The sequence below is a fragment of the Loxodonta africana genome, chromosome 3 (assembly GCF_030014295.1).
Source record: "Loxodonta africana isolate mLoxAfr1 chromosome 3, mLoxAfr1.hap2, whole genome shotgun sequence".
NCBI lineage: Eukaryota > Metazoa > Chordata > Mammalia > Proboscidea > Elephantidae > Loxodonta > Loxodonta africana.
The window spans coordinates 137838070-137864189 of record NC_087344.1 but is presented as its reverse complement, the minus strand read 5'-3'; the positions used below and the strand labels follow the sequence as shown (position 1 = coordinate 137864189).

General features: G+C 39.5%; 1 protein-coding gene and 1 non-coding gene across 2 annotated transcripts; both read right to left on the bottom strand.

The window, feature by feature from the left end:
- Window positions 1-15993: 15993 nt before the first annotated feature.
- Window positions 15994-16181, bottom strand: LOC111752907 (U2 spliceosomal RNA). Its single transcript, XR_002787801.1, has one exon. It is a non-coding gene; the product is annotated as a U2 spliceosomal RNA (small nuclear RNA).
- Window positions 16182-23931: 7750 nt separating this feature from the next.
- Window positions 23932-24664, bottom strand: LOC100676075 (large ribosomal subunit protein eL19-like). Its single transcript, XM_064282226.1, has one exon. The coding sequence runs from the start codon at window positions 24626-24628 to the stop codon at window positions 23990-23992; it is 639 nt and encodes a 212-aa protein (XP_064138296.1). The 5' UTR covers window positions 24629-24664; the 3' UTR covers window positions 23932-23989.
- Between the last annotated feature and the right edge of the window lie 1456 nt (window positions 24665-26120).

The window sequence follows — 26120 nt, the reverse complement described above, 5'->3', positions numbered from 1 at the left end:
AAACTTCCTTTTGAATTAAAAAGAATGGTCAAGACACACACACCACATTTACATATATATGTACGTATGCGTGTGTACACACACACATGCACACACATACACGCAAACATACATATACATATATACACAGCAATACACGAGGCATAGGAATCACAGCATAAATACCCACACAGCTTTTCAACGCTTTCCGAGTAATCACCTTTAGTTTTGATTCCTCACGGTTGAAATAAAACACACACACACACACACACACACACACACACACACACAGAGACCAACACTCACACGCGTTAAGAAACTAGAACCACGCAGTTTATATGCTTGCTTTCTACCCATGTAGCAGTGCCAGCCCTTTTCCTACCTACCCAATGTTCCACCAGCTTCAGCACCTGGACGAGTGGACAGCTCAACCGGGCTGACTCCCGGCAGCACTCGCAGCAGAACTGACGCTCTGAGCTCTAGCCAAAGCTCTCTCGTGGTTCAGCGGGGCAGCCTGACTTACGAGAACACCATTTCCTACGAGACCACTGCCGCTGGGTGCATATTCAATTCAAACCTCCTTAAGCTGTCGGATTTCCCCCACCCATCTACCCTCCCCCCTTCTCCACCTTCCACACAAAAACAGAAAAGGGAAAAAGCCCAATACCATCAGGGCGTTTGTTGATCAACTTACACTTTGCTTTTGAATATTTAGATACTGCTAGCGGAGCACTATCAGCCGAGGTTTAGGTCCGCATTAAGTACCTTTTGTTCATCGACTCCTGCAAGCCATGTTTATTAAAATCTACATTTCTCTCCCGCCCCAATAACTAGAGGTGTGTTTTGCGGGCAGGGGGCTTTCAGCACCTTTTTATCTCTCAAGGCCACCGCGACTGTCTGCCAGTTTCCACTACTTTCCCACCCTGTCCCCCACACTCCCACACCCAAACCAGTCAAACGATTGGTAATTTGCAGCCAAATATACATAAGAAACGCGACAAAGCAATCGGTTTGAGGAAATAAGCCAATTAAGCTACAGCAGAAATGCATCTCTCTCTCCCCCCACCCCCCTTGCTGCCTCCCTCCCTCTCTCCTTCCCTCTCAAGTAGAAAGGGGGAAACACCACAGAGGGAAAAAATCGGGAGGAGGGTGGCTGTAGACTCTTACAATCAATAGAAAAAGACTATACACATCTTTACTGAATAATACTCTCATTCTCAGACAAAAAGAAACACATTTATCGATGTAAACAGTCTCCTTCTGCCACATATCCCACATCCTTTACGTTTGCTGAGATTTGTCTTGCGGTATAGCAAAGTAACTGTCACAAATCCATCTCGATTGAAGTGCTTACCCTCTAAATCCAGGTTTCAGCGGGACTCCAACTGTGTGTAGAAGCCTGGGAGTCATCTGATGTTCGGTGAGGTAGGCTCTGGGCAGTGGGAGATGCTTTCCGCCGAGTGCCGGGTTACAGTGTTAACAAGCCCTGGGAAGGGACCTCGGCTCCTCACGCTGGCTGTGCCCCAGTGCCTTCGCGTGGTGGCGGCTTGCTCATGCTTCCGAGGAGTCCCAGGCGATAGCCTTCAGCTGATGCGAGCTTCCAGAAAGGAGTGGGGAAGGGAAAAAAAAAATCATCTAATGCAATCAAATCGATCTGATCTACACCATCTGTCGCCTGCCACTATACACAAACGTTAAAATAGGAAAACGGAAAACACTGACAGCCCGAGAGGGTTGGTCTGCAAAGAGTTCATTTTTAGCAGAGTATAATTGGGTATGGTCGGCGTACAGTTACAAAAGCTGCTGTTAACCATCCAGTAGTGGATCCCAAACATGCTAATGGTGGATTAATTGAGGAAGATCTGACGTGCAAGCTTCATAGTCTCTTATTCATGACTTCCCAATGGGAAAGGACCAATGCCTTGTGGGACTATGGTAACATACAGTCAAAAAGCTGCTAAGAAAATGGCTGTGTGTTCACAGCACCTCTCTCTGATAACAAACATATGTCAACTAAAATGGTTTAGTAGAACGGGAGGGGGGGTTGGTGAATAAAATTTTCTTTCCTGAAGTAAGCAGTTCCCATCTTCTTTCCTTAAAGCAAAAAAAAAAAAAAAAAAAAAAAATCTTAACCATCCTTGGTGGGGGGTGGGGAGGATATTTTAAAAGGTTTTTTATCAGATCAAACTGTCATATGAAAGAAACAGAACACTTCTGTGCAACAATTCTTATAAAAAAAAAAAAGAAAAAATCTGTTATCGTTTTTTCCTTACTGTGATCAAAGTAAATCCATAGTATGTACAGTATATAGAAACTCAGCCCAGTTAATTCCAGAAGGATTGACTCAGCGTTGTTTAATATGCCAGGTACCCTTTCGACTTCTTGAAATCAGGATGCCTTTTGGGCAAGGCATTTTGTATCTCAAAAATTGACATAATGAATGTTAAATGTGATTGCAGCAAGGAGATGGGGAAAGGTTTTGTTTTTTTATTTTTTAATTTTACAATTATTCCTCCCAGCCAAAACCCCTTTGGTCCAACCCAGTCGTTATTGATTAGTTGATGGGGGAGATGTAGGAGTGGGGGGAGGGAGTGAAGCTATCAAGGGGGTGGGGAAGTCAGTGTAGATTATCAATAGTAAATAAACTCTATTCCATCTGTAACAAAATATATATATATGAGGATTAAAGACAGATCGCTTACTAATTATCATCATGATATCTAAATAGAAACCATTCTTTTTAAATTAATGTTTTATATCCCTAAAGAAAATATAATGCAAACAATAAGGCAACTGTCCCCCTGTCCCTTGGGATTATAAGATTAAAAAAATAATATGCAGAGTTTATTATCTAGATATGTGACATTCTTTTATTATCTACATCTAAATATTCCACATTTCTTCTGATTTTGTCATCCATTTGAACACTGAAAACTGTGTTTATTTTGATTCTGCTGCCTTTTTTGAGAACATAAATTACATAAATTCTATAGTAAACAATTAGTGTTTAGGATAATTCTTGAGATAACTAAATGTGTCTCCTGAAACTTTGATAATCTCTTTAAGGAAAAAAAAAAACCACAAACAAAAACCCTTTAATAGTCATGAATTAAATTAGTCTAAAAATATAGTCTGAAGACAAATCAAACAATTTACCTGGTCTTTTGTTTCAATATATATTAATTAAGCACTCTTTCCATCCTACACAACATTCCAGGGTCATAGTCAGAAATCCACGTATAATAGCTCAGCAGCCTTTGTTGTCATTCGTGTCAAGCTATTGCCCCCTGCAGGTTAGGCTGAAAGTGCAAGCAAGATTTGGCCAGGTCCTCCGGAAATTTATGGCAGTCCCATTATTTTTAGTCTCTCCCAATATTTAAATAGAGTAAACTTTTAGCTTTCAATTTGTTTTCATTAGGGTTTAAACTATTTATTTAGAGATAGCTAGTAAATTCAGAAAAATGAGCTTTAAAGATAAATGGTTTCAGTCTTCTAAGAACTTTGCTGGGTGGAGTATATCACATACTTTTTTGTAACACACAAGCATCTGATGCACTTAATATGTTTTCCTTCTTTATTCTCATGAGTAGGTTTGTTAAGTTTCTTTGTGGTTACCTTGAAATTTACCCTTATCTTTCCAGGTTTGAACCAGTCTATCATTACTTGGTATCGTCTTGCTTTCCTCTGCATTAGAAAGTTCCGTATCTACACTGTTTATTCCATCTTTTGTTGTTCTGATGTTGTCGTCATTTACAGACTAACCTCTCTGGTTCCCTGTTGTAATTCTTTAGGTTTGGGATAGTCATTTGATGCTAGGGTTCAAAGATTGACGTTTGCCTCTGTTTTACTTAGTTTTTTGGGTTTTTGCTGTGGAGAGGGGGCGTGGTGCTTCCGTCTCTAGCGCCATATTGGCCGGAAATTAGATGCACTTTAGTTTTCTCCACCTTCCCGTATCCTCTTTGTCACAAGATCCAGCAGAATTCAGAGAAAGTACAACAGAATTGGAATGATTTCTTAATAATAAACGAATAATCCTGGGCAATTTACTAGTTGATGTCAGTGTGCTCTTGGAAAACTCCATGAAGTGCATTCAAATCACACACTTTCAGATTCTCCTTACTGCTGATATGATGGGGACAATTACGCTGTTTTTCTAGATTTTAAAATGAAACATCATTTCAGCCCCCATGCTCCTGCCATCCCATCATCCTTTCCCACAATCAACTTTTCCAAAAAAGAAATCTTGCCAAAATGAAGTAATTTACTGTTCACAGAGTGGAAAATAAATTACATAAACTTTTCCACAGTATTAGAAAGTAGAGCAGGTTTATGGGAATGATTTCAGAAGGCTTATGAGAATATTCTTCTATATTTTGGAAGTCAGTGATGTGGCTCTTCACGCTGTGGCATTAAAAACCTTGTGAAATGGTATCTATTATTTAAATACACATTTCATCGAGCAGTGTGCATCATTATGCAAAATATCCTCAACTCTAATAACAAATTATCAATCAGTAAGATTTCTACCCAGTCAAATGTTAGAAATGTTATTTCAACATTGTGTGAAAGTGGCTAGAAACACGAAATGCATTTTCTATTCTAAAGCTATTTTGCAATGCTCACACAAGGCACTCTGAATAAAGGAAAGTGGCAAGGAAAGACCACTGATGCTTTCTCCAGAGCCTCCAGGATGGACACATAGTTTAAAAATTTCAAATGACTATGCCATCTTTTAAGCAACACTAAAACAAACAAACAAACAAAAAAACTAACGAAGAAGAATGATAACAAAATCCTAATGGCCTATCCTGTTTTCTTATATTTGAAAATTTATTATTGTTAAATTTCAAGTGCACATTATGTCTGCAAATTAAGATTCTTGTGTCTACAATTCATAAACATTTCTGCTCCAAGCAAAGAAGGCTTTGAGCTAGGTTGCTGGGTTATTAATTGCACAAACATAGTGTAGCCAGAATAGCGACTGGTTGCTTGTAGCTGACATTTCCAGCTGTCCTTGAGTGGACATTTTCAAAGAAAAGAAATTCTACCTCGCCCTTCAAAGTCATGTGCCTTATATGTGATATGATTATACACAATTGTGTATACACAAGCACATTGCCATTAAACCAGAAATTTTCAATTATCTTGATTCAAATACCTATCAAATGCCTATGGACAGGGTTGCTTTTCTTCAGCATCTAGAAGTGAGGGATGGTGTCATTTGACCTGTGTATCTGAATCAAGGAAATGTTTTTTGAGTTCTCTCCATGTACAACCCAACAGATTGCCCACAAATGCCCTGAGAAATACAATACTCCACCTCTTACTATTGACAGTGTTGTTATAATTGTTTCTAAATGATCTGAACAGGGTTCTAGAAATCTTGTAATGCTGCTATTACTGGAATCCTGGGTTATTGAACATTCTTATCCTAAAAATTGAAAGACCATCCAATCCTATTCATATGCATCCTATGACTCAACTCAGTTTCCACTTGGTGTGCTGAGTGTGTGTGTGTGTGTGTGTAAGTTCCTCTTGAAAGAGCTTATGTTTCCAGCGGTTTTCAAATGCAAATGGAGTGGGAGTAGGAGTGGCTGTGTGTGGGTGTAAGGCGACTTCGGGGGAGGATGCCGTGGGCAGTAACTTTATTCAAATTCAAGGCCATCACTACCGCTGCAGATCAAAATAACTTGGGTCTGACAGATTCCTTAGAAAGATACAATGTCTCCTCACTTAGACTGAAGCAAACTAAAGGCAGGTCCCAGTACTCGCTTTGTTTAGTGGAGCGAGGGTCCCGAAGACGACCTGAGGCTGCTCCCGCAGGCCGGCCTCAGGCTTTTAAACTCTGGTTTGGCGAAGTGAAGAACGCAGGGCGCCAGGCCCTGTGCGCCATCAAGGAGGATGGCCGGTCGCCCTTGGGTCGGTCCTCCGGTGCGGTTCACTCCTTTTGGAAGCCTCTCTGGGCGCGGCGAGTCCAGGCAAGGAACTCTCGGAGCCGCGCGAGGGTATCGCTTTAGCCAAAAGGACACTAGTTTTGCAGCCGCAGACTGTCTGCGCTGGCTCGCACCTGGGTATCCTCTGGGAATGAAAGGGGGCGAAAACTCAACCTCCACCCTGGATCTGAGATCGAGGAATGGAAATAAAGCAAAGATGTGGTTACACAGGACACCAATAGACAAGCCGTTGCTTCTCCTGGCTAAGTCGGCCTGCGCTTTGCAGCCCCAGGAGCGCAAAGCGCTGTCGGCGCGGGGGCTAGGCCGTGGGGGAGTCAAGGTTCTCCCCGCGCGAGTCCTGGGCCGCGCGGGCTCTCCGGTCCTCTAGAGCCGGTGCCAGCGACCTCGGCTCGCCTCCTAACGCCCTCTCGAGGAAGGCTGCCCGCTCCGGGCCAAGATCGACCTGGGCGGAGACCCGAGCGAGGCGACGCCGCGGGACTGCGAGTCGTGGGGTAAGGCGGAAGTTCGGACCCTGTTCAGGAACTCGTCCGACTCTTCCAAATTTGTCAAGTCTAGGAAGCTCTTGGAAGGCTCCTTGGGCTTTCGGCGAAACCCACTGTGTGGCTCATCTCTACTGGTCTCTTTCAAACCCTCGCCTTCCTCCCCAGGTCCTTCTCTCTTCAGATCCCCCGCCCCTTCCCGAGTCCCCGCCGCGCCGGCTGAGCCCGCGGAGCCCGGGGAAGCGCCGCTTTAGGCAGAGCGAAGGAGCCCCCTGCTGGCCAGACGCGGCAGGCGCGGGGACCCGCTCGCCGTCCCCTCCGTCCGCGGGTGCGGTCCCACCGGGACTCCCCTCGGCCCTCCCGCGTCCCTGGCTCTGGGGGCTTGTTAAAAGAAACAGAAAACAAAACAAAACCCCAAACTAACAGCAAACAAAGCGCCAAAACCCACTCTCACCTCATCTACGCTCAGAGGTAAGTGTGGGTCCAGCCTCTCCTTGGCCCCTTTCTGACTGACCCTGCCGAGGTCCTCTGGGCTGAGGTCTGCCAGAGACAACATCCCCCACCCCGCCAAAGGTGGGGGGGAATCATGGCTGCTGGTGAAAACACGTTCATGCAGGCGTCGCGATCACACACACACGCACATACGCGCACACACACACACCACTCACAACCAAACCCACACTTAGCAGCCTTGGAAGAGGGCTACTGAGGTGCATGTTTCTGGAAGCGTTTCATTAATTGTTGAAAGAAATATTTACTAATATTCCGGATGGTAGGAAGCAGCAATAATTCTGTGGATTGGGAGAGAAGGGATAAGGAAGGATTCCCCTCAGTTTAACCCTCTTCCCTTCTTGGGCGTGAGTCCTACCTTCAGTCTCAGGTCCTGGCCTGGGCCCAAGAGTTTTCATCCTCAGACTCTGAAAAAAAAAAAAGGAGAGAGAAATTCAGCTACTTCTGGTGGGTTTCCTGTGCCCTCCCTTCCCCCACTCGCCAACTGGTGAAGGGATTGTTTTGTTTATCCAGACAATTCATGAGTTACTTCTGTGTGGCGGTTTGAAATTAGTTTAACCTTGAAATAGGCTATATGCTTTGAGTGACAGGTTTTCTGGTCTTAGGTAAAGGTTATTAAAAATCACAATGTTTGCTTCTATTCAGGCAACCTTGAGTTACAGATGGGCAGAGTATCTTATTATTGTGACTTCCAGGAATGTCGTTGCCTCTGGATGTTTACTGTCTTTGGAGAACAAGAGTTAAAAAAAAATTTTTTTTTTCTTCATAAGTTTAGGTAAACAATAAGTATAAATCCAGTAAGAGATCAGTACTATTTGCTTTCTACTTCACACACTTCTGGGCAAAGAAACTAAGCGATTTTGACTGTCCCCGAAACTAATACATAGTAGGCAAGATTAAAAAAAAAATTAAGATTTAAAATGGCATATTTTCACATGAATTACAGAGTCTTGACCCCTAAGAAAGAGATGGGGTGATAACATAGATCCAGTACATCTGAGCGGACCATGGAGAGTTACAGTTCCTGAGGATAACAACAATCGTAGTAATAACCAACATGTATTGAGTGTTTACTCACTGCCAGGTGCTATGCTGCAGCCTTTACCTTCATCATCTCATTTAATTCCCATGGCAATCCTGTGTGCTAGGTACTATTAAAGTTCCTCATTTTACAGAAAGGGAAATTAAGGCTTGGAGAGGTTAATTTACTTGCCCAAGGTGGCAACAGCTGGTAAGCAGAAAAGCAAAGTATCAAAAAGCAGGCAGTAGAAGAGATACCTTGAGAATTCTTGCTTATTGTATTGAATTCAGATTAGGATAATAAACTAAACTGATATATCAGGTATGAGTCTTAGCCTTCCATAGAAACAAACAAACAAAAATTCTGGAAAGAAAGCATTTAATAAAAGGGGACTGTTTGGTCTGTGAAATGCTTACTGTCAATTCCCTATCCCCATTTCACAGATGAGAAAAAGGAGAGCATGAATTCAGTTAGCTACCATAGTAACGGGCATGGCTTTGAATTAGATTTTCTGATTCTAGCTCCTCTGTCCTTTCCACTTAACCACACTGCCCAAAGCAAACAGGATCCTTACTTTTTCTCAAAATGCTAGACAGTAAATCATGAACATCTCAGAGCTCTTATTTTTCTGTGAAGAACCTTTCTTTCACCGTAATTGTGAATGCTTGTTTTATATCGAAATGATGCAAATGTAGAAATAGTGCTGTTCTCAGTGGTGAATTAAATGACATAAAAATGGCAAAAGCCTAAAATAACTACATCAGCTCTACTTGAAAAGCAGTTAAAAAGATATCTGAAAGATACTTCAGTACAATTTTAATCTTTTCCACCCTCCAAGACCCATCCTACCTTACCCCAGTAAAGTCATTCCACGTTACATTTCTGCTGGCTTTTGCTCACAAAGGAGTTTAATACTAACAAGGTTTTGGTGCTTTTCATCTCCATTCATATATTCCTTCTTTGCAGCTGTGAACGGTACAGTAACAATGCCAAAGCAAACCTCTGGAGTGAACCTTTTAACGGGAAAAAATATACAATATTAATTGGCAAAAGATTTTTGACTGGCATCCACGTTTTAACTCACACTTACGACTGAAGTATATTGTGTAGAGCTGATTTACCCTGCGTTGGACAGTTAGCTCCAGGTACAGAATCTGTTTCGTAAAAGGGTTCTAGGGTTCTTCTATATTCAGTAGGGCTCAAAGTACCAGAAAAAGCCAGACAAAGTGCCTTGAATCACTGATTGGACTATAGCCCATACGTTTCAGCTTTCTCCATCATTTGTGTGCAAATTATTTGGCTACATGGCCTCCTGTCATGTTGGGAATCTGTGATTTTTCCAATGGTTAATTAAGTTGGATATGATTGTTAATGTCAAGTTGGGATTTTTCTCCCTTTCTTTCTCATTAAAACCTGTAATATCAATATTCGTTTCAAATTATTATATAATGAAGCTTGTTTTTCTGAGTGAGTTTATACCATAAACACTGCCACAGATTTTAGACCTGAAGTAGCTTTTTGAAATTATCAAGTTCAACCCTTTTATTTTGCTGATGAGTAAATTAATGTCCCAAGAGATTATGCAGAATTGTCAAGGTCACCCAGATAGTTTAGAGGAAGAAGCCCTAAGGCCAATGTATTCTCCACAGCATCATGTCCCCTCTTATTTGAGTGTCACAGATTCAGTCAATCACTCATTCAACGACTAGTTATTGAACTTAGGAGCCCTGGTGGCACAGTGGTTAAGAGCTCGGCTGCTAACAGAAAGGTCAGCGGTTTGAATTCACCAGCAGCTCTGCGTGAGAAAGATGTGGCAGTCGGCTTCTGTAAAGATTACAGCCTTGGAAACCATATGGGGCAGTTCTTCTCTGTTCTATAGGTTCACTGTGAGTCAGAATCCACTCAACAGCAACCTATTTTGGTTCCCCATGAACTTGGCAACTCTCCTGGGCAGTAGGAATTCAACAGAAGGAAAAATAAAATATTCCAGAAGAGGCCCTAATTTGTTGAAATTTATATTCTGGTGATAGAGCAGGACAAAATCACATGCCAGTCTTAACAGTGATTGTAAAGACATTTTATAAAGGCGTCTTCCTTAAAAAACAAATGAACAAACCTCTAATGTGTTATACTCTGCAAGACAGACAAACATGATAATATTCTTTCATATTTCCTGTTAAAGAAATTTGGGCAATTCAATGCTAAATGATGAAATTACTGATGGGCAATTAGAAATAATCATAGCAAGCCTTAACCATGTAAGTAGAGTTCTCAGGTTATGAGTCCGTAGATCACGGATCACTCTTTCCCAGAGTCTTTTTGTGGTGTGGGAATTAAATGCCTTGGAGAAAACAGAGATTTGTGTAGGAGCTGGGATAAAGAAATAATAAAGAGATCAAAGAGGAAACTATTCAACAAGATGGTGTTAAAAGTGACAAAATTTCAAATGTATATTAGATTGCCCTAGCTGATGAACCAAAGGGCCAAGAGAACACTACAGAAAAAGTTTAAGGCACAAGCCTCAGGGTCTATTATAATTGGTTTTTGTGATTAGATCAACTTCCTCCTTTTAGAATATGATACAGAGTAAGCCCCCTCCCCCATGGGATAATCGGGGAGGGGAGGGTGTCAAAAATTCAATCCTGTAGAATCCTTCATTTAAATATTGTGAGGTTTATAAAATTATTTTTTCAGAAAATAGAACTGGCCATTACAAGCAAAACATACATACATGTACATCGAACTGAAAACACGATCAAATGATTAATATATAGTAACGTCCTAAAACCTCTGCTGCTCCTGCCATAAGAACTTTAGCCCGTCAGAGTTTGGACAAGAAGAACCTATGACCAATTGTCTCATATCCACATTTGCATCTGGTGAGGGTCACTTTTTTTCCAGCATTTTACTGTATTTGACTTGGTACTGAAATGAAGGTCCCTCTTGGCAAGTACACTAGTGGAACTTTAGTTAACGGGGAGAGGAGACTTGTCTGATGTTACAAGGGGAAAAGTCTGATTAGCCCATTCAAGTTTGCTTTGTATTTTTTCCTGCCAATATATCAGTATTTTGTTCTGAGTTCCAATGAAGCCATAATAGTTTGGCTATTTCACGTTTGGTCTTCCAGTCATGCGGTAGGCAGGACTGGTTAAAATAAACTACTATATGATTCTTCCAGAGCGGGGGCCACCCTAATCCAATTCCTTGTAAATGGATGACAAACTCTTGCAGAATTTCTTCTTCTGGATCTTGGGATGTCATGTGGTGGTATCAACCAAGGAAATGATTAGGTTGGATCCTTGGGAGAGTTGCTGATCTTTTTCCTGCCTCCAAGTGTAACCAAGACCAAACTGCATTCACATGAAGTGTTGCGCTGCAGAGAAAATGGTTGAATTGTTCTCTCTCCTACTGGTATTACCGAGATTAGAAGATATAAGTAAAGAAGCCTGGGTCGCCTTCAACTTTTCCTGCTTGCAGGCCAGCCGAAGAAGTGATAGCACGCTCCCCCTCCATGATCACTGAAAGTGTGACAAATCTTAGCTAAAGGAAAACATGAGATCTGAGATCTTTTTGCCCTGCCTGAAGGTCGGAGTGAGCTCATGAAACAATTATGTTGGCGCTCCTAAGTGATGTGACTGAGGTTATCCTTCTGGAGGGGTGAAAAGGTCTTTGTGAACCATACTGCGTTTGGAGTGAACCCTCAGTAGAAAGAAAGAGAAAAATTCTCATTTGAGGTGGGGCTTGAGTGACAAGAGAAGCTTTCAGCCTTGAGGTTTATTTGCTCTGCACTGCATCAAATAATACCGTTTTTGTGTCCTTAAATCCATACTTAGCTAGGCATTAAACTCGAGGAACAATCTGTTTATCGAAAATAAAGCCGTTTCTATTTGAAAACAAATGGAAAAAAATAATTATTTTTTCCACAGATGTGTACCCTTTTAATTGATCAAATGCATCCAAGAAATTCTGCTGGCTATTTGAACACTCTGTAGGTGTTGTCGCTGCTCTAAATTTGTCTGCAAGAGGAATTGTAAATGGTATTTACCTTTTAATTAAACAAAGCATCTTGCAAATTAAACACATGTTCTCGCACATCAAAATTTAGTTAACATCCTTTTCATTGTTCATCCTGCTGACACTCTGACAGCATCGTGAGTCCAAACACAATATAGAACCACGCGGCTTCCCCCTCCCCTGCACTCTGCATTCTTCCGAGTAGATGATATCACATGCTAGGGTACACTCTGTAACCGACTTCTAATAACTGAGCTGCTTTTTCCATTTAATATACTTAATATTGTGTAAAACATGGGACTGCACTGGTGTGTCCAGAACCTGGAAAGCTTTGGACACTGATCTGACATATGTCTTATAATCTTACACTGGAAATTTGACAGTGAGTGACAGAATACCTTAGAGGAATATGAGAAGCTGATAAAGGCAGAAGCAGCGCGCGTGAATGCAGAGTCTGGTTTCTAATAGCTACATACTTTTTTACATGCATACCAGTAATTTGACATTTATAATTCACTGTGGAGCTGAATTTCTGTCATTTTCTTACCGTCAGGTCCTCTACATTTTGAAATAAATGTCCCTTCTAATTATTATATGAATTTGAACTCCAACATTCAATTTTTTTTTCCCCTGTCCCTTGTAATGGAGTACTACAGTTGGCTGAAGTCTGATCTGCTAGGGCATTTAGGAAATGTGATCATTTCAAACCTATCCCCACAAACTGTACACGGGAACCCCTTTCTTGACTCTACTCTCCTTACTTGTGAAACTCCTTGTGAAAGCTTGAAAACCCAGCAATCAGTACTATTTCTGAGTAAATAAAGTTATTTAATGGCAGAGTAAAATGGAGATAATTAGGATATAGTGTTAATGAAACAAAAGTCAGAGAAAGGATTTTCCATAAAGCAAAAATGTAGTTAACGGCTGTCACTCAGTTGTACTGGTGTTCATGAATCTCTTTTATTTCTGTTTATATAATTGAAATAAAGTCATTTGCTTTGAACGTTGCCAAAGTAGAAATGCTTCCTGTTTTGAAAAGTGGAATCTCAGAATAATAGTTAAAATCCAGGGTGAGATGCGATCTTCTCTTAGGGTCATGACACATCTGAGATTTTTTCTTTTTTAAAGTTGAGGGAATATTTTCACAGTTAGTGTTCCGTTTTAAGGTTCAGGTAAATATTATGTTCAAGAGATGCTACTCATGTAAGAAGTTGCTTTGAGGGACAGAAACAGTTGGTATGGATATGAGTAGGGTATCGGGAGAACAGCCCCTTAGTGTTATCATAAAAAAGCTTCAGCTCAAAAGAATAAAATACCATTTTTCTTTGTCCTGACCAAGTATACAATAAAAGTACACTTTGCGAGTACAAAATTTTATGTTTTAAAGAAGTGCTTATAAAATCATTGCTACTATGATCCTTGTTTGTTGATTAAAATAAAAATAAATAAATGCTCACACATACAACTTGCTTGATTTCAAGGAGATGAATAGAATGTAAATATACTCAAATAGGACTTAGGATAACTAAATCCGTTTCCCTAGATTTAGATATGGCTGAAGGTTAGGGACCTTGGCTAGTTGCAGAGTTTCAAAATGCTGTTATTTGCTTTTATACCAGCACAACTTCTGTCTCCTTGTTTAAACGTTTTATGATTTAACTGGATACAATATTCCAACTATAAAGAAAATCTATGGCAGCCGACAAGTTTCAGAAATATTGATTGGAACTTCCACTGATGTGTAAAATGTGCCTGAACTGTATAGACGCAGATTTTCTGTCTGAAAAAAAATTTTTTTTTTAAAGTTTGATATTGGTCCTCATGCCACTTGGTTTTACTAAGCTTATGCGGGATAAAGTGTTGTTTTAACTCTTCATAGAACTATCCAACATGTAGTAATTCTTACAAGGGAGATATGAGGCTTCATTCCTGTAGAGTGTTTTATATAATATATTCAATAATATGCTCCTAAGATATTTTATAGGTCCCCTGGGTAGCACAAACGGTTAAGTGCTTGACTACTAGCTGAAAGGTTGGCAGTTCAAACCCACCCAGAGGCCCATGGGAAGACAGGCTCGTTGATCTACTTCTGAAATTTCACAGCCTTGAAAACCTACCGAGTGCAGTTCTACTCTGCATACGTGGAGTCGCTATGAATCGAAATCGACTCTATGGCACCTAACAACAAAAAAATATTTTATGTATCAATTTCCCAAAGGATAAATGAAAATTTTCCAAAAAAAAAAAGACAGCAACAACAAAAGTCAAGCCTTCGTCCATGCTGGCAAAATGGTCAGTGTTTTTTCCGTTTTTGCTCTGTGCTGCCAGGTACTGTGCTCAGTGTGTAACATAGGCCATCACATTGCATCTTACCAGTAATCCCGTATGGAGGGACTCTGAAGGGACTGAGACTTCCAAGACGGAATGTCTTGTTCAGGTCACCCATCTAGTAAAAAGTGGAGCTTGGTTTTAAATCATGTCTTGATTTAAGAGGCAAAGTTGGTATTTATCATGCTGTTTAGCTGCACATGGCTCAATAAATATTTATTCAATGAATGAATGAATGAATGTGGTAGAATTGAGGCCAGAACACAAGTGTCCCCAGTCCCAGTCCTTTTTTTTTGTTTTTTGCATCTTATTACTTTAGTCCTCAGAAAGAATGGGGTAACATCTCTACTTCTGTGTGCAGGAAATTTGGCTCTATCCTTCAGTACATAAATTTTCTTTTTCTGCCTAAATCAAATGAGGCCTAAACTAAAAGCAGTTCAGCCAAAGGAGAGTCATTCAAAGGTTGATTTCAAATTGAAATCATGTAAAAGCAACTAAACATACAGTATTTTTCAGAAGACCCAGAAAATCACATTGACTTCTGATAAAGTCGTTATTATTGATTAGTATACTATCCTCATCCCTGTGAGCAAAGGGACAGAGTGGCATGAGATAAAGTGGGTGTCATTGCCAGGCATATTGCAAAGGCTTCAGGAGCCTGGGGAAACGTTTGGACTGTGCTGATTTTATATCCAGGAGTTCAGAAGAAAAATAAATGATTGAGCCATTTATCTATCTCTGTGATTAATCTATGTTATACTAACATCTGGCTATTTGGAAAACAATTGATTACTTTATTCGGTATTCATTTATATATTTAGTGTGATATAACTTGGGGCTGATTCTTCTAATATTTCTATGGTGTGTCAGCCATATGACTGTTCTAGAGAATCTTGGGGTGCCCATTAGGGATAATCGTGTAAATGTAAAGTAAGAGAATGCCATGAGTTTTTATCAGGAATAAAATAGTTTTTAACGCAGCAATCATGTTGCCACAGGTGTAAGAGATACACCTAGTTGAGCATAAAAAATGTACAAGTTGAGGCAGTATATGAGATCCAGTGCTACACAGGTCCTCATATGCCACGTCACTGTCTGTGCGAATATCACATTAACCCGTAAGTAGCAGCTGCCAACCAGATGGTCGGCAGTTCAAATCCACCAGGTGCTCCTTGGAAACTCTGTGGGGCAGTTCTACTCTGTCCTGTGGGATCGCTATGAGTCGGAATAGACTCGATGGCACTGGGTTTTTTTTTAGTTGTCATTGAGTCAGTTCTGACTCATGGCGACCCAGTGTCTATCAGAGTAGAACTGTGCTCCACAGGGTTCTCAATGGTTGATTTTTCAGAAGCAGATCACATGTTCTTTTTTAAAAAAATTATTTAGTGCACTTTAAGTGAAAGTTTACAAATCAAGTCAGTCTCTCATACGAAAAGCCACACACACCCTGCTGTGCGCTCCCCGGTGCTCTCCCCTTAATGAGCCAGCACATTCCTCCTCTTAGGTCTTTCTTTTGAGGCACCTTTGGGTGAACTCAAACCTTCAAACTTTTGGCTAGCAGTTGAAAATGTTAAGCATTTTTATCACCGAGGGACTACCATCATATTTTACACAACTTAAAAGCCTTCAACAGCACCTTATTTTCTAAGGTAAACTTTCAGAGTCCTGAAGCATGTCAACCAAGGCACATCCTGGAGGTGCTCAATAAATACTGTTTTTCTTTTTGGCGGTACTGCAATACCGGGTTGATGAATGGGGTGGATGAAGCACGCTCCCATTCCATTTTCAAATTCCAAAAATCCATTTAATATATTGTCATCAGACGTGGACGTATCAAATATTAAACTGAAAGGACAGTTTCTATACTTGATCTTAGCCAAAAGGTTGAGAAGCGATCAATAAATATTTTTTGAATGAATGCATGGATACTTACTGCCATAGACTGTGTCTTGAATTCACTTAAGACTTCTCAAACCCCATGCATTTACCAGCCTCTGAGCCTTGCTTTATGCTCTTTCCAACTGAAGGACTTTACCCACAGTACTTTGGAAAAATGCTTCTTTCATGTCAAGCATGTCCCAAACTTTACGTCATCCATGAAGCTATTCTGGCCACTGTTCTTGAGCACCCCCTCAAAAGTTCGAAGTAAATCACTTTCTCCTATTACATCGTACTTTCTCTGCTGCTATTGTGGCATGTGTCATGGTTTATCTGTTTTATAGCTGTTATGTGTTGTTGTTAGTTGCCATCCGGTTGGTTCCGACTCACAGTGACCATATGTACAACAGAATGAAACACTGCCTGGTCCAATCTCACAATATGTACTATGTTTAAGCCCATTGTTGTAGCCACTGTGTCAGTCCGTCTTGTTGGGGGTCTTCCGCTTTTTCACTGACCCTCTACCAAGCATGATGTCCTTCTTTAGGGCCTCGTTCCTTCTGATAACATGTCCAAAGTATGTGAGACGAAATCTTACCATTCTCACTTCTAAGGAGCATTCTGGCTGTACTTCTTCCAAGACAGATTTGTTCATTCTTCTGGCAGACAATAGTATATTCAATATTTTTCTCCAACACCATGATGCAAAGGCATCAATTCTTCAGTCTTCCTTATTCACTGCCCAGCTTTTACATGCATATGGGGCAATTTAAAATACCATGGCTTGGGTCAGGTGCACTTTAGTTCTCAAGGTGACAGCTTTGCTTTTCAACACTTTAAAGAGGTCTTTTGCATCAGGTTTGCCCGATACAGTACGTCATTTGATTTCTTGACAGCTGCTTCCGTGGGTGTTGATTCTGGATCCAAGTAAAATGAAATCCTTGACAACCACAATATTTTCTCCATTTATAATGATGTCGCTTATTTGTCCAGTCGTGAGGAACTTTGTTTTCTTTATATTGGAGTGTAATCCATACTGAAGGCTGTAGTCTTGATCTTCATCAGTAAGTGCCTCAAGACCCCTTCACTTTCAGCAAGGAAGGTTGCGTCATCCACACATCGCAGGTTGTTAACTAGTCAGCTTCCAATCCTCTTCATATAGTCCATCTTCTTGGCTTATTTGCTCAGCATATGGATTGAATAAGTATGGTTGAAGAGTATAATCCTGACACACATCTTTCCTGATTTTAACCCACACAGTATCCTGTTGTCCTGTTTGAACGACTGCCTCTTGGTCTAAGTCCAGGTCCCACATGAGAACAGTTAAGTGTTCTGGAATTTCCATTCTTTGCAATTATCCACAATTTTTTATCATCCACAAACTTGAATGCCTTTGCATAGTCATTAAAACACAGACAAACATCTTTCTGGTATTCTCTGCTTTCAGCCAGGATCCATCTGACATCAGCAATGATATCCCTCATTCCACATCCTCTTCTGAATTCCCTGTCAATGTACTGCTGCAGCTGTTTTTGAATTATGTTTAGTATAATTTTACTTGCCTGTGATATTAATAATATTGTTCAATAATTTCCACATTTCATTGGTTCAGTCCATTGGAATGGCCAATCCTTTGGAATAGTCGTGAATGTGGATCTTTTCCAGTCGATTGGCCAGGTAGCTGTCTTTCAAATTTCTTGACATAGATGGGTGAGCACTTCTAGCATTATATCCATTTGTTGAAACATCTCAGTTGGTGTTATGTCAGTTCCTGGAGCGTTGTTTTTTACCAATGCCTTTAGTGCCTTTTTTTTCAGTGCAGCTTGGACTTCTTCCTTTAGTACTGTTGGTTCTTGATCATATGCTACCTCCTGAAATAGTTGAACATCGACCAAATTTTTTTTGTTCAGTGACTCTGTATATTCCTTTCATCTTCTTTTGAGGCTTCCTGAATCGTTCAGTTTTTTGCCCATAGAATCTTCAATATTGTAGCTTGGGACTTGATTTTTTTCTTAAGTTCTTTCGCCTTGAAAATGCCAAGTGTGTTCTTCCCTTTTGGTTTTCCAACTCCAGGTCTTTGCACATTTCATCATAATACTTTGTCTTCTCGAGTTGCTCTTTGAAATCTTCTGTTCAGTTCTTTTATTTCAACATTTCTGCCGTTTGCTTTAGCCACTCTACCTTAAAGAGCAAGTTTCAGAGTCAGTTCGGACATCAATTTTCCTCTTTTTTTTTCTTTTCTGTTTTTTTTTTTTTTTTAATGACCTTTGATTTTCTTCATGTACAATGTTCTTGATGTCGTCCCACCAACTCATCTGATCTTTGGTCATTAGTGTTCAATGCATCAAATTTATTCTTGGGTTGGTCTCTAAATTCAGGTGGGATATACTCAAGGTCATGACTTGGGTATTATGGACTTGTTTTAACTTTCTTCAGCTTCGGGTTGAACTTAAATATAGAGCAGTTGATGGTCTGTTTCACTGCCGGCCCCTGGCCTTGTTCTGACTGATGGTATTGAGCTTCCATCGTCTCTTTCCACAGATGTAGTCACTTTGATTTCTCTGTACTCTATCTGGCGAGGTCCATGTGTATACTCACCATTTGTGCTGTTGAAAAAGGTTGTTTCCGGTGAATGAGTTGTTGGTCTTGCAAAATTCTATCATGTGATCTCTGGTGTGGTTTCTGCCACTAAGGCCATATTTTCCACATACTGATCCTTCTTTGTTTTCAACTTTTGCATTCCAATCACCAGTAATCATCAGTGCATCTTGATTTTACATTTGATCAATTTTAGACTGCAGAAGTTGGTAAAAATGTTCAATTTCTTCATCTTTGGCATTAGTGGTTGGTGCATAAATTTGAATAATAGTTGTATTAACTGGTCTTTCCTCTAGGCATATGGATATTATCCTACCATTGACAGTGTTGTACTTCAGGGTAGATACTGAAATGTTCTTTTTTTTTTTTTTTTTCCTTAAAACACTCTGATTTATTTTCTCTAAAAGAAATACCCTTGAAATAAGAATAAGAAATATTTTCTTAAAATACTCTGTAATTTGAACTGTTCATTCCAGAAGAGTAAAAATCAGTGTTTCCTGTAAATTATTTTGTAAAGCCTTATTAATATTTTCAGAAACCCTGGTGGCATAGTGGTTAAGTGCTATGGCTGCTAACCAAGAGGTCGGCAGTTCAAATCCACCAGGCGCTCCTTGGAAACTCTATGGGGCAGTTCTACTCTGTTCTATAGGGTCGCTATGAGTCAGAATCAACTCGATAGCAGTGGGTTAGTGGGTTATTAGTGTTTTCATTAGATTTTTCTGCCTTCTAAAGGTACAATTTTGAGTTTTTTCTTTTTTTTCCAACTCATGGCGACCCATGTTCTTTAGAGTAGAACTGTGCTCCATAGGTTTTTATTTATTTATATCATATTTTAGATGAAGGTTTACAGAACAAAGTAGCTTCTCAATAAACAGTACAATTTTTTTTTTTTTTTATGACATTGGTTAAAACCCCACGAAATGTCAACACTCTCTCTTCTTGACCTTGGGTTTCCTATTACCAACTTTTCTGTTCCCTCCTGGCTTCTAGCCCTTACCCCTGGGCTGGTGTGCTCCTTTAGTCTCCTTTTGTTTTATTGGCCTGTCTAATCTTTGGCTGAAGGGTGAACCTCAGGATTGAAGTCATTACTGAGCTAAAAGGGTGTGCAGGGACCATACTCTTGGAGTTTCTCCAGTCTCTGTGAGGCCAGTAAATCTGGCCTTTTTTTGTGGATTAGAGTTTTGTTCTACATTTTTCTCCAGCTCTATTGTGATCCCTGACAGAGCAGTCTGTGGTGGTAGCCAGGCACCATCTAGTTATACTGGACTCAGACTGGTGGGGGCCGTGATAGTTGTGGTCCATGAGTCCTTTGGACTAATCTTTCCCTTGTGTCTTTAGTTTTCTTCATTCTCCCTTGGGGTGAGACCAGTGGAGTATCTTAGATGGCCACTCACAGGCTTTTAAGACCCCAGACGCTATTCACCAAAGTAGAATGTAGAACATTTTCTTTAAAAACTATATTATGTCAGTTGAACTAGGTGTTCCCAGAGACCATGGTCCCTGCAGCCCCCATCCCAGTAATTCGGTCCCTCAGGGAGTTTGGATGTGTCTATGGAGCTTCCATGGCCTTGCCTTGTACAAGTTCTGCTGCCTTCCCTGGTATATTGTGTACTGTGTTACCCTTCACCAAAGTTACCACTTATCTATTGTGCATTTAGTGTTTTTCCATCCCCACCCCGCCTCTCCCTCATAACTATCAAAGATTTTTTTTTTGTGTGTGTAAACCTTTTCACGAATTTTTTATAGTAGTGTTCTCATACAATATTTGTCTTCTTGTGATTGGTTTATTTCACTCAGCATAATGTCCTCCAGATTCATCCATGTTGTGAGACCTCTCCAACATTTGTTATTTTCTGTTTTTTTTTGATTAGTGCCAGTAACGTCGAGGTAAGAGGGTATCTCATTGTAGTTTTGATTTGTATTTCTGTAATGGCTAATGATCGCGAGTATTTCCTCATGTGTCCCTTAAATGCGTTGCCATCCAGTCGATTCTGACTCATAACGACCCTGTAGGAGAGAGTAGAACTGCCTCATAGGGTTTCCAAGGAACGGCTGGTGGATTCGAACTGGGGACCTTTGGTTAGCAGCTGTAGCATTTAACCATTGCCTGAAAGTTTTCTTTGGTGAGGTGCCTGTTCATAAACTTTGCGTTTTTTGACTGGATTATTTGTCTTTTGTTGTTGAGGTGTTAAAGTATTCTATAGATTTTAGAGATTAGACCCTTGTTGGATATGTCATAGCCAAAAAATTTTTTTCCTGGTTTGCAGGTTCCGTTTTTACTCTTTTGGTGAAGTCTTTTGATGAGTGTGTTTAATTTTTAGGAGCTCCCAGTTCTCTAGCTTATCTACTGGTGTTTGTGCATTCTTAGTTATAGTTTGTATTGTGTTTATGCCATGTATTAAGGCCTCTAGTGTTGTCCCTAGTTTTTCTTCTGTGATCTTTATCATTTTAGGGTTTATATTTAGGCCTTTGATCCATTTTGAGTTAGTTTTTGTGTATGATGTAAAGTATGGGTCCTCTTTAATTTTTTTTTTTTTTACAGATGGACATCCAATTTTGCCAGCACCATTTTTTTTAAAAGACTGTCTCTTTTCCCAATTTAATGGACTTTGTTCTTTTGTCAAAGATCAGCTAACCATTGATGGATGGATTTACTTATGGGTTCTCGATTCTGTTCCATTGGTCTATGTATCTGTCATTGTACCAGTACCCAGCTGTTCTGAACACCATGGCTGTATAGTCAGTTCTGAGACCAGGTAGTGTAAGGCCTCCTACTTTGTTCTTTTTCTTCAATAATGCATTGTTTATCCAGGGACTCTTTCCTTTCCATATAAAGCTGGTGATTAGTTTTTCCATCTTGTTAAAGAATGCTGTTGGTATTTGGATTGGGATTTCATTATATCTGTAGATCACTTTGGGTAGAATTGACATTTTCACAATGTTGAGTCCTCACTTCCGTGAGCAAGGTATGATTTTCCATTTATGAGGGTCTCTTTTGGTATCTTGCAATAGTGTTTTGTAGTTTTCTTTGTATAGGTCTTTTAGTTAGATTTTGATTAGATTTATTCCTAAATATTTTATCTTTTTAGGGGCTATTATAAATGATATTTTTTTCCTCATTTCCTTTTCAAAGTTCTCTTTGTTTATGTATAGGAATCCAACTAATTTTTGTATGTTGATTTTGTATCCTACTACTCTGCTGAATCTTTCTATCCATTCCTGTAGTTTTCTTGTACAATCTTTGGGGTTCTCTATGTGATAGAATCTTACCATCTGTGAATAGGGGTAGTTTTACTTCTTCCTTACCAGTTTGGATGCCCTTTATTTCTTTTACTTGCATTACACTCTAGCTAGGACTTCTAAAAAAAAAAAAAATAGCACCATGTTAAGTAGGAGTGGTGATAAAGGCCATCCTTGTTTTGTTCCCATTCACAGGGGAAATGCTTTCAGCCTCTCTACATTGAGAATGATATTAGCTGTTGGCTTTGTATAGATGCCGTTTATTATGTTGAGGAATTCTTTTCCTATTTTATTGACAGTTTTTTATCAGGAATGGGTGTTGGACTTTATAGAATGCCTTTTCTGCATTGATTGAGATGATCATGTGATTCTCTTCTTTTGTTCTATTTCTGTGGTGGATTACACTGATTTTCTAAGGTTGAACCATTCTTGTGTACCTAGTATGAGTCCCACTTGGTTGTGGTGTATTATTATTTTTTTGATACAAAGCTCAATTCCCTTGATTGGAATTTTAGCATCTATATTCATGAGAAATATTGGTCTGTAATTTTATTTTGTGATGTCTTTGCCTGGTTTTGGTATCAGGATATTGCTGGCTTTATAGAATGAATTTGGGAGTATTCCTTCCTTTTCTGTGCTCTAAAGTATTCTGAGTAGTACTAATGTGAGCTCTTTTCTGAATGTCTGGTAGAATTCTCCAGTGAAGCAGTCTGGGTCAGGGATTTGTTGTTGGGAGTTTTTTTTTAATTACCTCTTCAATCTCTTCTCTTGTTATGAGTCTGTTAAGATTTTCTATCTCAGCTGTGTTGGTTTAGGTAGGTTGTTTCTAGAAATTTGTCTATTTCCTCTAGGTTCTCAATTTGGAGTATAATTTTTCATAGTATTCTGTTATGATTCTTTTTATTTCATTTGGGTCTGTTGTAATGCCCTCCGTTTCATTTCTTATTTGGGTTATTTGCATCCTCTCCTGTTTTTCTTTTGTCAGTTTGGCCAACAATTTGTCCGTTTTGTTGTTGAAACAACTTTTGGTCTTGTTGATTCTTTCTATTGTTTTTCTGGTCTCTATTTCATTTATTTCTGCTCTAATCTTTAATATTTCTTTTCGTCTGATGCCTGTGGGCTTTGTTTGCTTTTATTTTCTGTTTGTTCAAGTCGTAGGGCTAATGTTTTGATTTGGGCCCATTCTTCTTCTTTTGTGTGTATTTATTGCTTTAAATTGGTCTCTGAGCACTGCCTTTGCTGTGTCCCAGTTTTGGTTTGATGTGTTTTCATTCGTATTTGATTCTAGGATTTTTTTTCCCCCTCTTTAATTTCTTCTATTCCCCAGTTGTTTTTAAGTGAGGTGTTTTTCAGTTTCCATGTATTCGATTTTTTCCCTTGCTCTTCCTGTTATTGATTTTTACTTTTATGGCATTGTGATCAAAGAGACTGCTTTGTGTTATTCTGATGTTTTGGATTTTTATTGAGTGTTGCTTTGTGGCTAGAGATGTGGTCTGTTCTGGAGAATGTTCCATGTGCATTGGAAAAGAATGTATACTTTTCTGCTGTTGGGTGGATTGTTCTATATAAGTCTGTGAGATCAAGTTCGTTGATTTTGGCCTTTAGATCTTCTGTATCTCTGCTGAGTTTCTTTCTAGATGTTCTGTCCTTTCCTGAGAGTGGTGTGTTGAAGTGTCCTACTATTATCGTGAAACTGTCTATTTCTCTTTTCCATGCTGTTAAGAGTTTGTTTTATGTATTTTGGAGCCCTGTTGTTGTATGTGTAGATATTTATTAAGGTGTGTCTTCTTGGTGAATTGTCCCTTTAATCATTATGTAATGCCCTTCCTTGCCTTTTATGGTTGATTTTGCCTTAAAGCCTATTTTATTGAGATTAGTATTGCCACTCCTGCCCTTTTTTGGTTACTGTTTGCCGGATGGTTTTTTTCATACTTTGATTTTTTTTTGAGAGGCAGGCAGATAAAGGCTTGTTTTATTGAACAACTGATCTATGTGACTGCCAAAGCCATTATGTACAGACAAGAGATGGGGAGCAGCTTTATTTCTTGGTTTTCTCCCCCTTGGACAGTCTTGATGATCTCTTCTTTCTTGGCTTGGAGCCGCTCCTCACGGCACTTGCGTGCTTCCTTGGTCTTAGACCTGTGGGCCTCAGCCTGGTCAGCCAGAAGCTTGTTGTGGGCCTTGTCTGCCTTTAGCTTGTGGATGTGTTCCCTGAGAATCCGCTTGTTCTTAAACACATTCCCCTTCACCTTCAGGTACAGGCTGTGATACATGTGGTGGTCAATCTTCTTAGAGTCACGGTATCTCCTGAGCAGCTGGTGCAGAATTCTCATCCTCCTCATCCAGGTCACCTTCTCGGGCATTCGAGCATTGGCAGTACCCTTTTGCTTACCTATGCCCATATGCCTGCCCTCGCGGTGGGCTAAGGTATTTTTCCGGCATCGAGCCTGAGAATGGACGGTCACAGGCTTGCGAATGATCAGGCCATCTTTGATCAGTTTCCGGATTTGCTGACGGGAGTTGGCATTGGCAATTTCATTGGTCTCATTGGGGTCCAACCAGACCTTCTTCTTGCCACAGTGGAGGTCACTGGAGGCAAACCTCTTCTGAAGCCTGAGCATACTCATGGCTCTGGCCGCAGCACCGAAAGGAAAGTCATACTTTGATTTTAATGTATTTATATCTTTGTGTCTAAGGCGTGTCTCTTCTAGACAGCATATTGATAGGTCATGGTTTTTTATCCATTCTGCCAGTCTGTCTCTTTATAGGTGCATTTAATCCATTTACATTCAGTGTGATTATCAGTAGGTTTGAGTTTATTATTGTCATACGATTTTTTTTTTTTGTGGTACTGAGTTTTCTTTGTTCCTCTTACATTCCTGTGCTGAGTTCCTTTTGTTTGTAGATTTTTTTTTTCATGATTATAGATTTTGTGTTTACTGAGACTTTATGTTTTTCTTCTTTTACGTTTTGATGACTAGGTTTGTTAACTTTGCGGTTACCTTGAATTTACCCGTATCTTCTTAAGTTTGCACCAGTCTTTTATAATTTGATTTGATTTCCTCTCCATCTGAAAGTTCTATATCTACAGTGTATAGTCCCCCCCCCCTTTTTTTTTTTAAACAAATTGCCTTAATTTCTGGAGCTGTCATAATTTCACCATTGTATTTGAGAGAGGATTTTACAGGATATATTATCCTCGGTTGGCAGTTTTTTTTTCCTTTGTTTTTTAATATACGTCATCCCATTTCTTTCTTGCCTACATAGTTTCTGATGATTAATCAGTTTAGTCTTATTGTTCCCCCTTCCTAAGTGAGTCTTCCTTTTTCTCAAGCTGCTCTCAGGATTCTTTCTTTGTCTTTAGTTTTGGCAAGTGTAGTTATGATGTCTTGGTAACTTTCTTTCAATGCCTATCCTACATGGGGTTCGTTGAGTTTTGAATGGTCAGCTTTTCATCTTTCATGATATTTGGGAAGTTTTCTGACAGCAAATCTTCAATAGTCTTCTCTGTGTTTTCCATTTTCCTCCCCTGTTCTGGAACTCTGATCATGCACAAACTTTTGCTCTTGATTTTGTCCCATACCTCTATTTTTGCATTTAAATATTCTTTTGTTATTGTTCAATCTACTGTTCCTTGAGCATCTTTTAATTTAGTCATTATTTCTAAGGTGGTTTTTATCTTTTTAAAAATACAATTTCTTTTCTGAATTTGGCAATTTTCATTTCATATCTTTATAAATTTTTTGTCCACTTATTTTTTGAAGTTTTTAATTTATGACTTAAGATTTTTTAATATCTGTAAATTCTTGCTGAAGGATATTTAGTTCAGTTTCCTTCTGATTTATTGTCATTTAATAAAGAATATAAGCTGAAATATTTTGATTCATATTTTCTATTTTCTTTGTATAGTAGTTTCATATGGATGCTGACATTATTGTTTTTTTAAAACATGCTTGAGTTTTTTTTTTTTTTTTTTAGACTAGTCATAAGTATGATGTGTACAAAGGAGGATGAGTTTAGGTGGCTTACTAGGCTGTTTAATTTACGAGTATTTCTTTCTTTCAATATGGTAACATTTATTTTCTTTAAATGATGGCATTTTTTTTTTCTTTTGCAGAA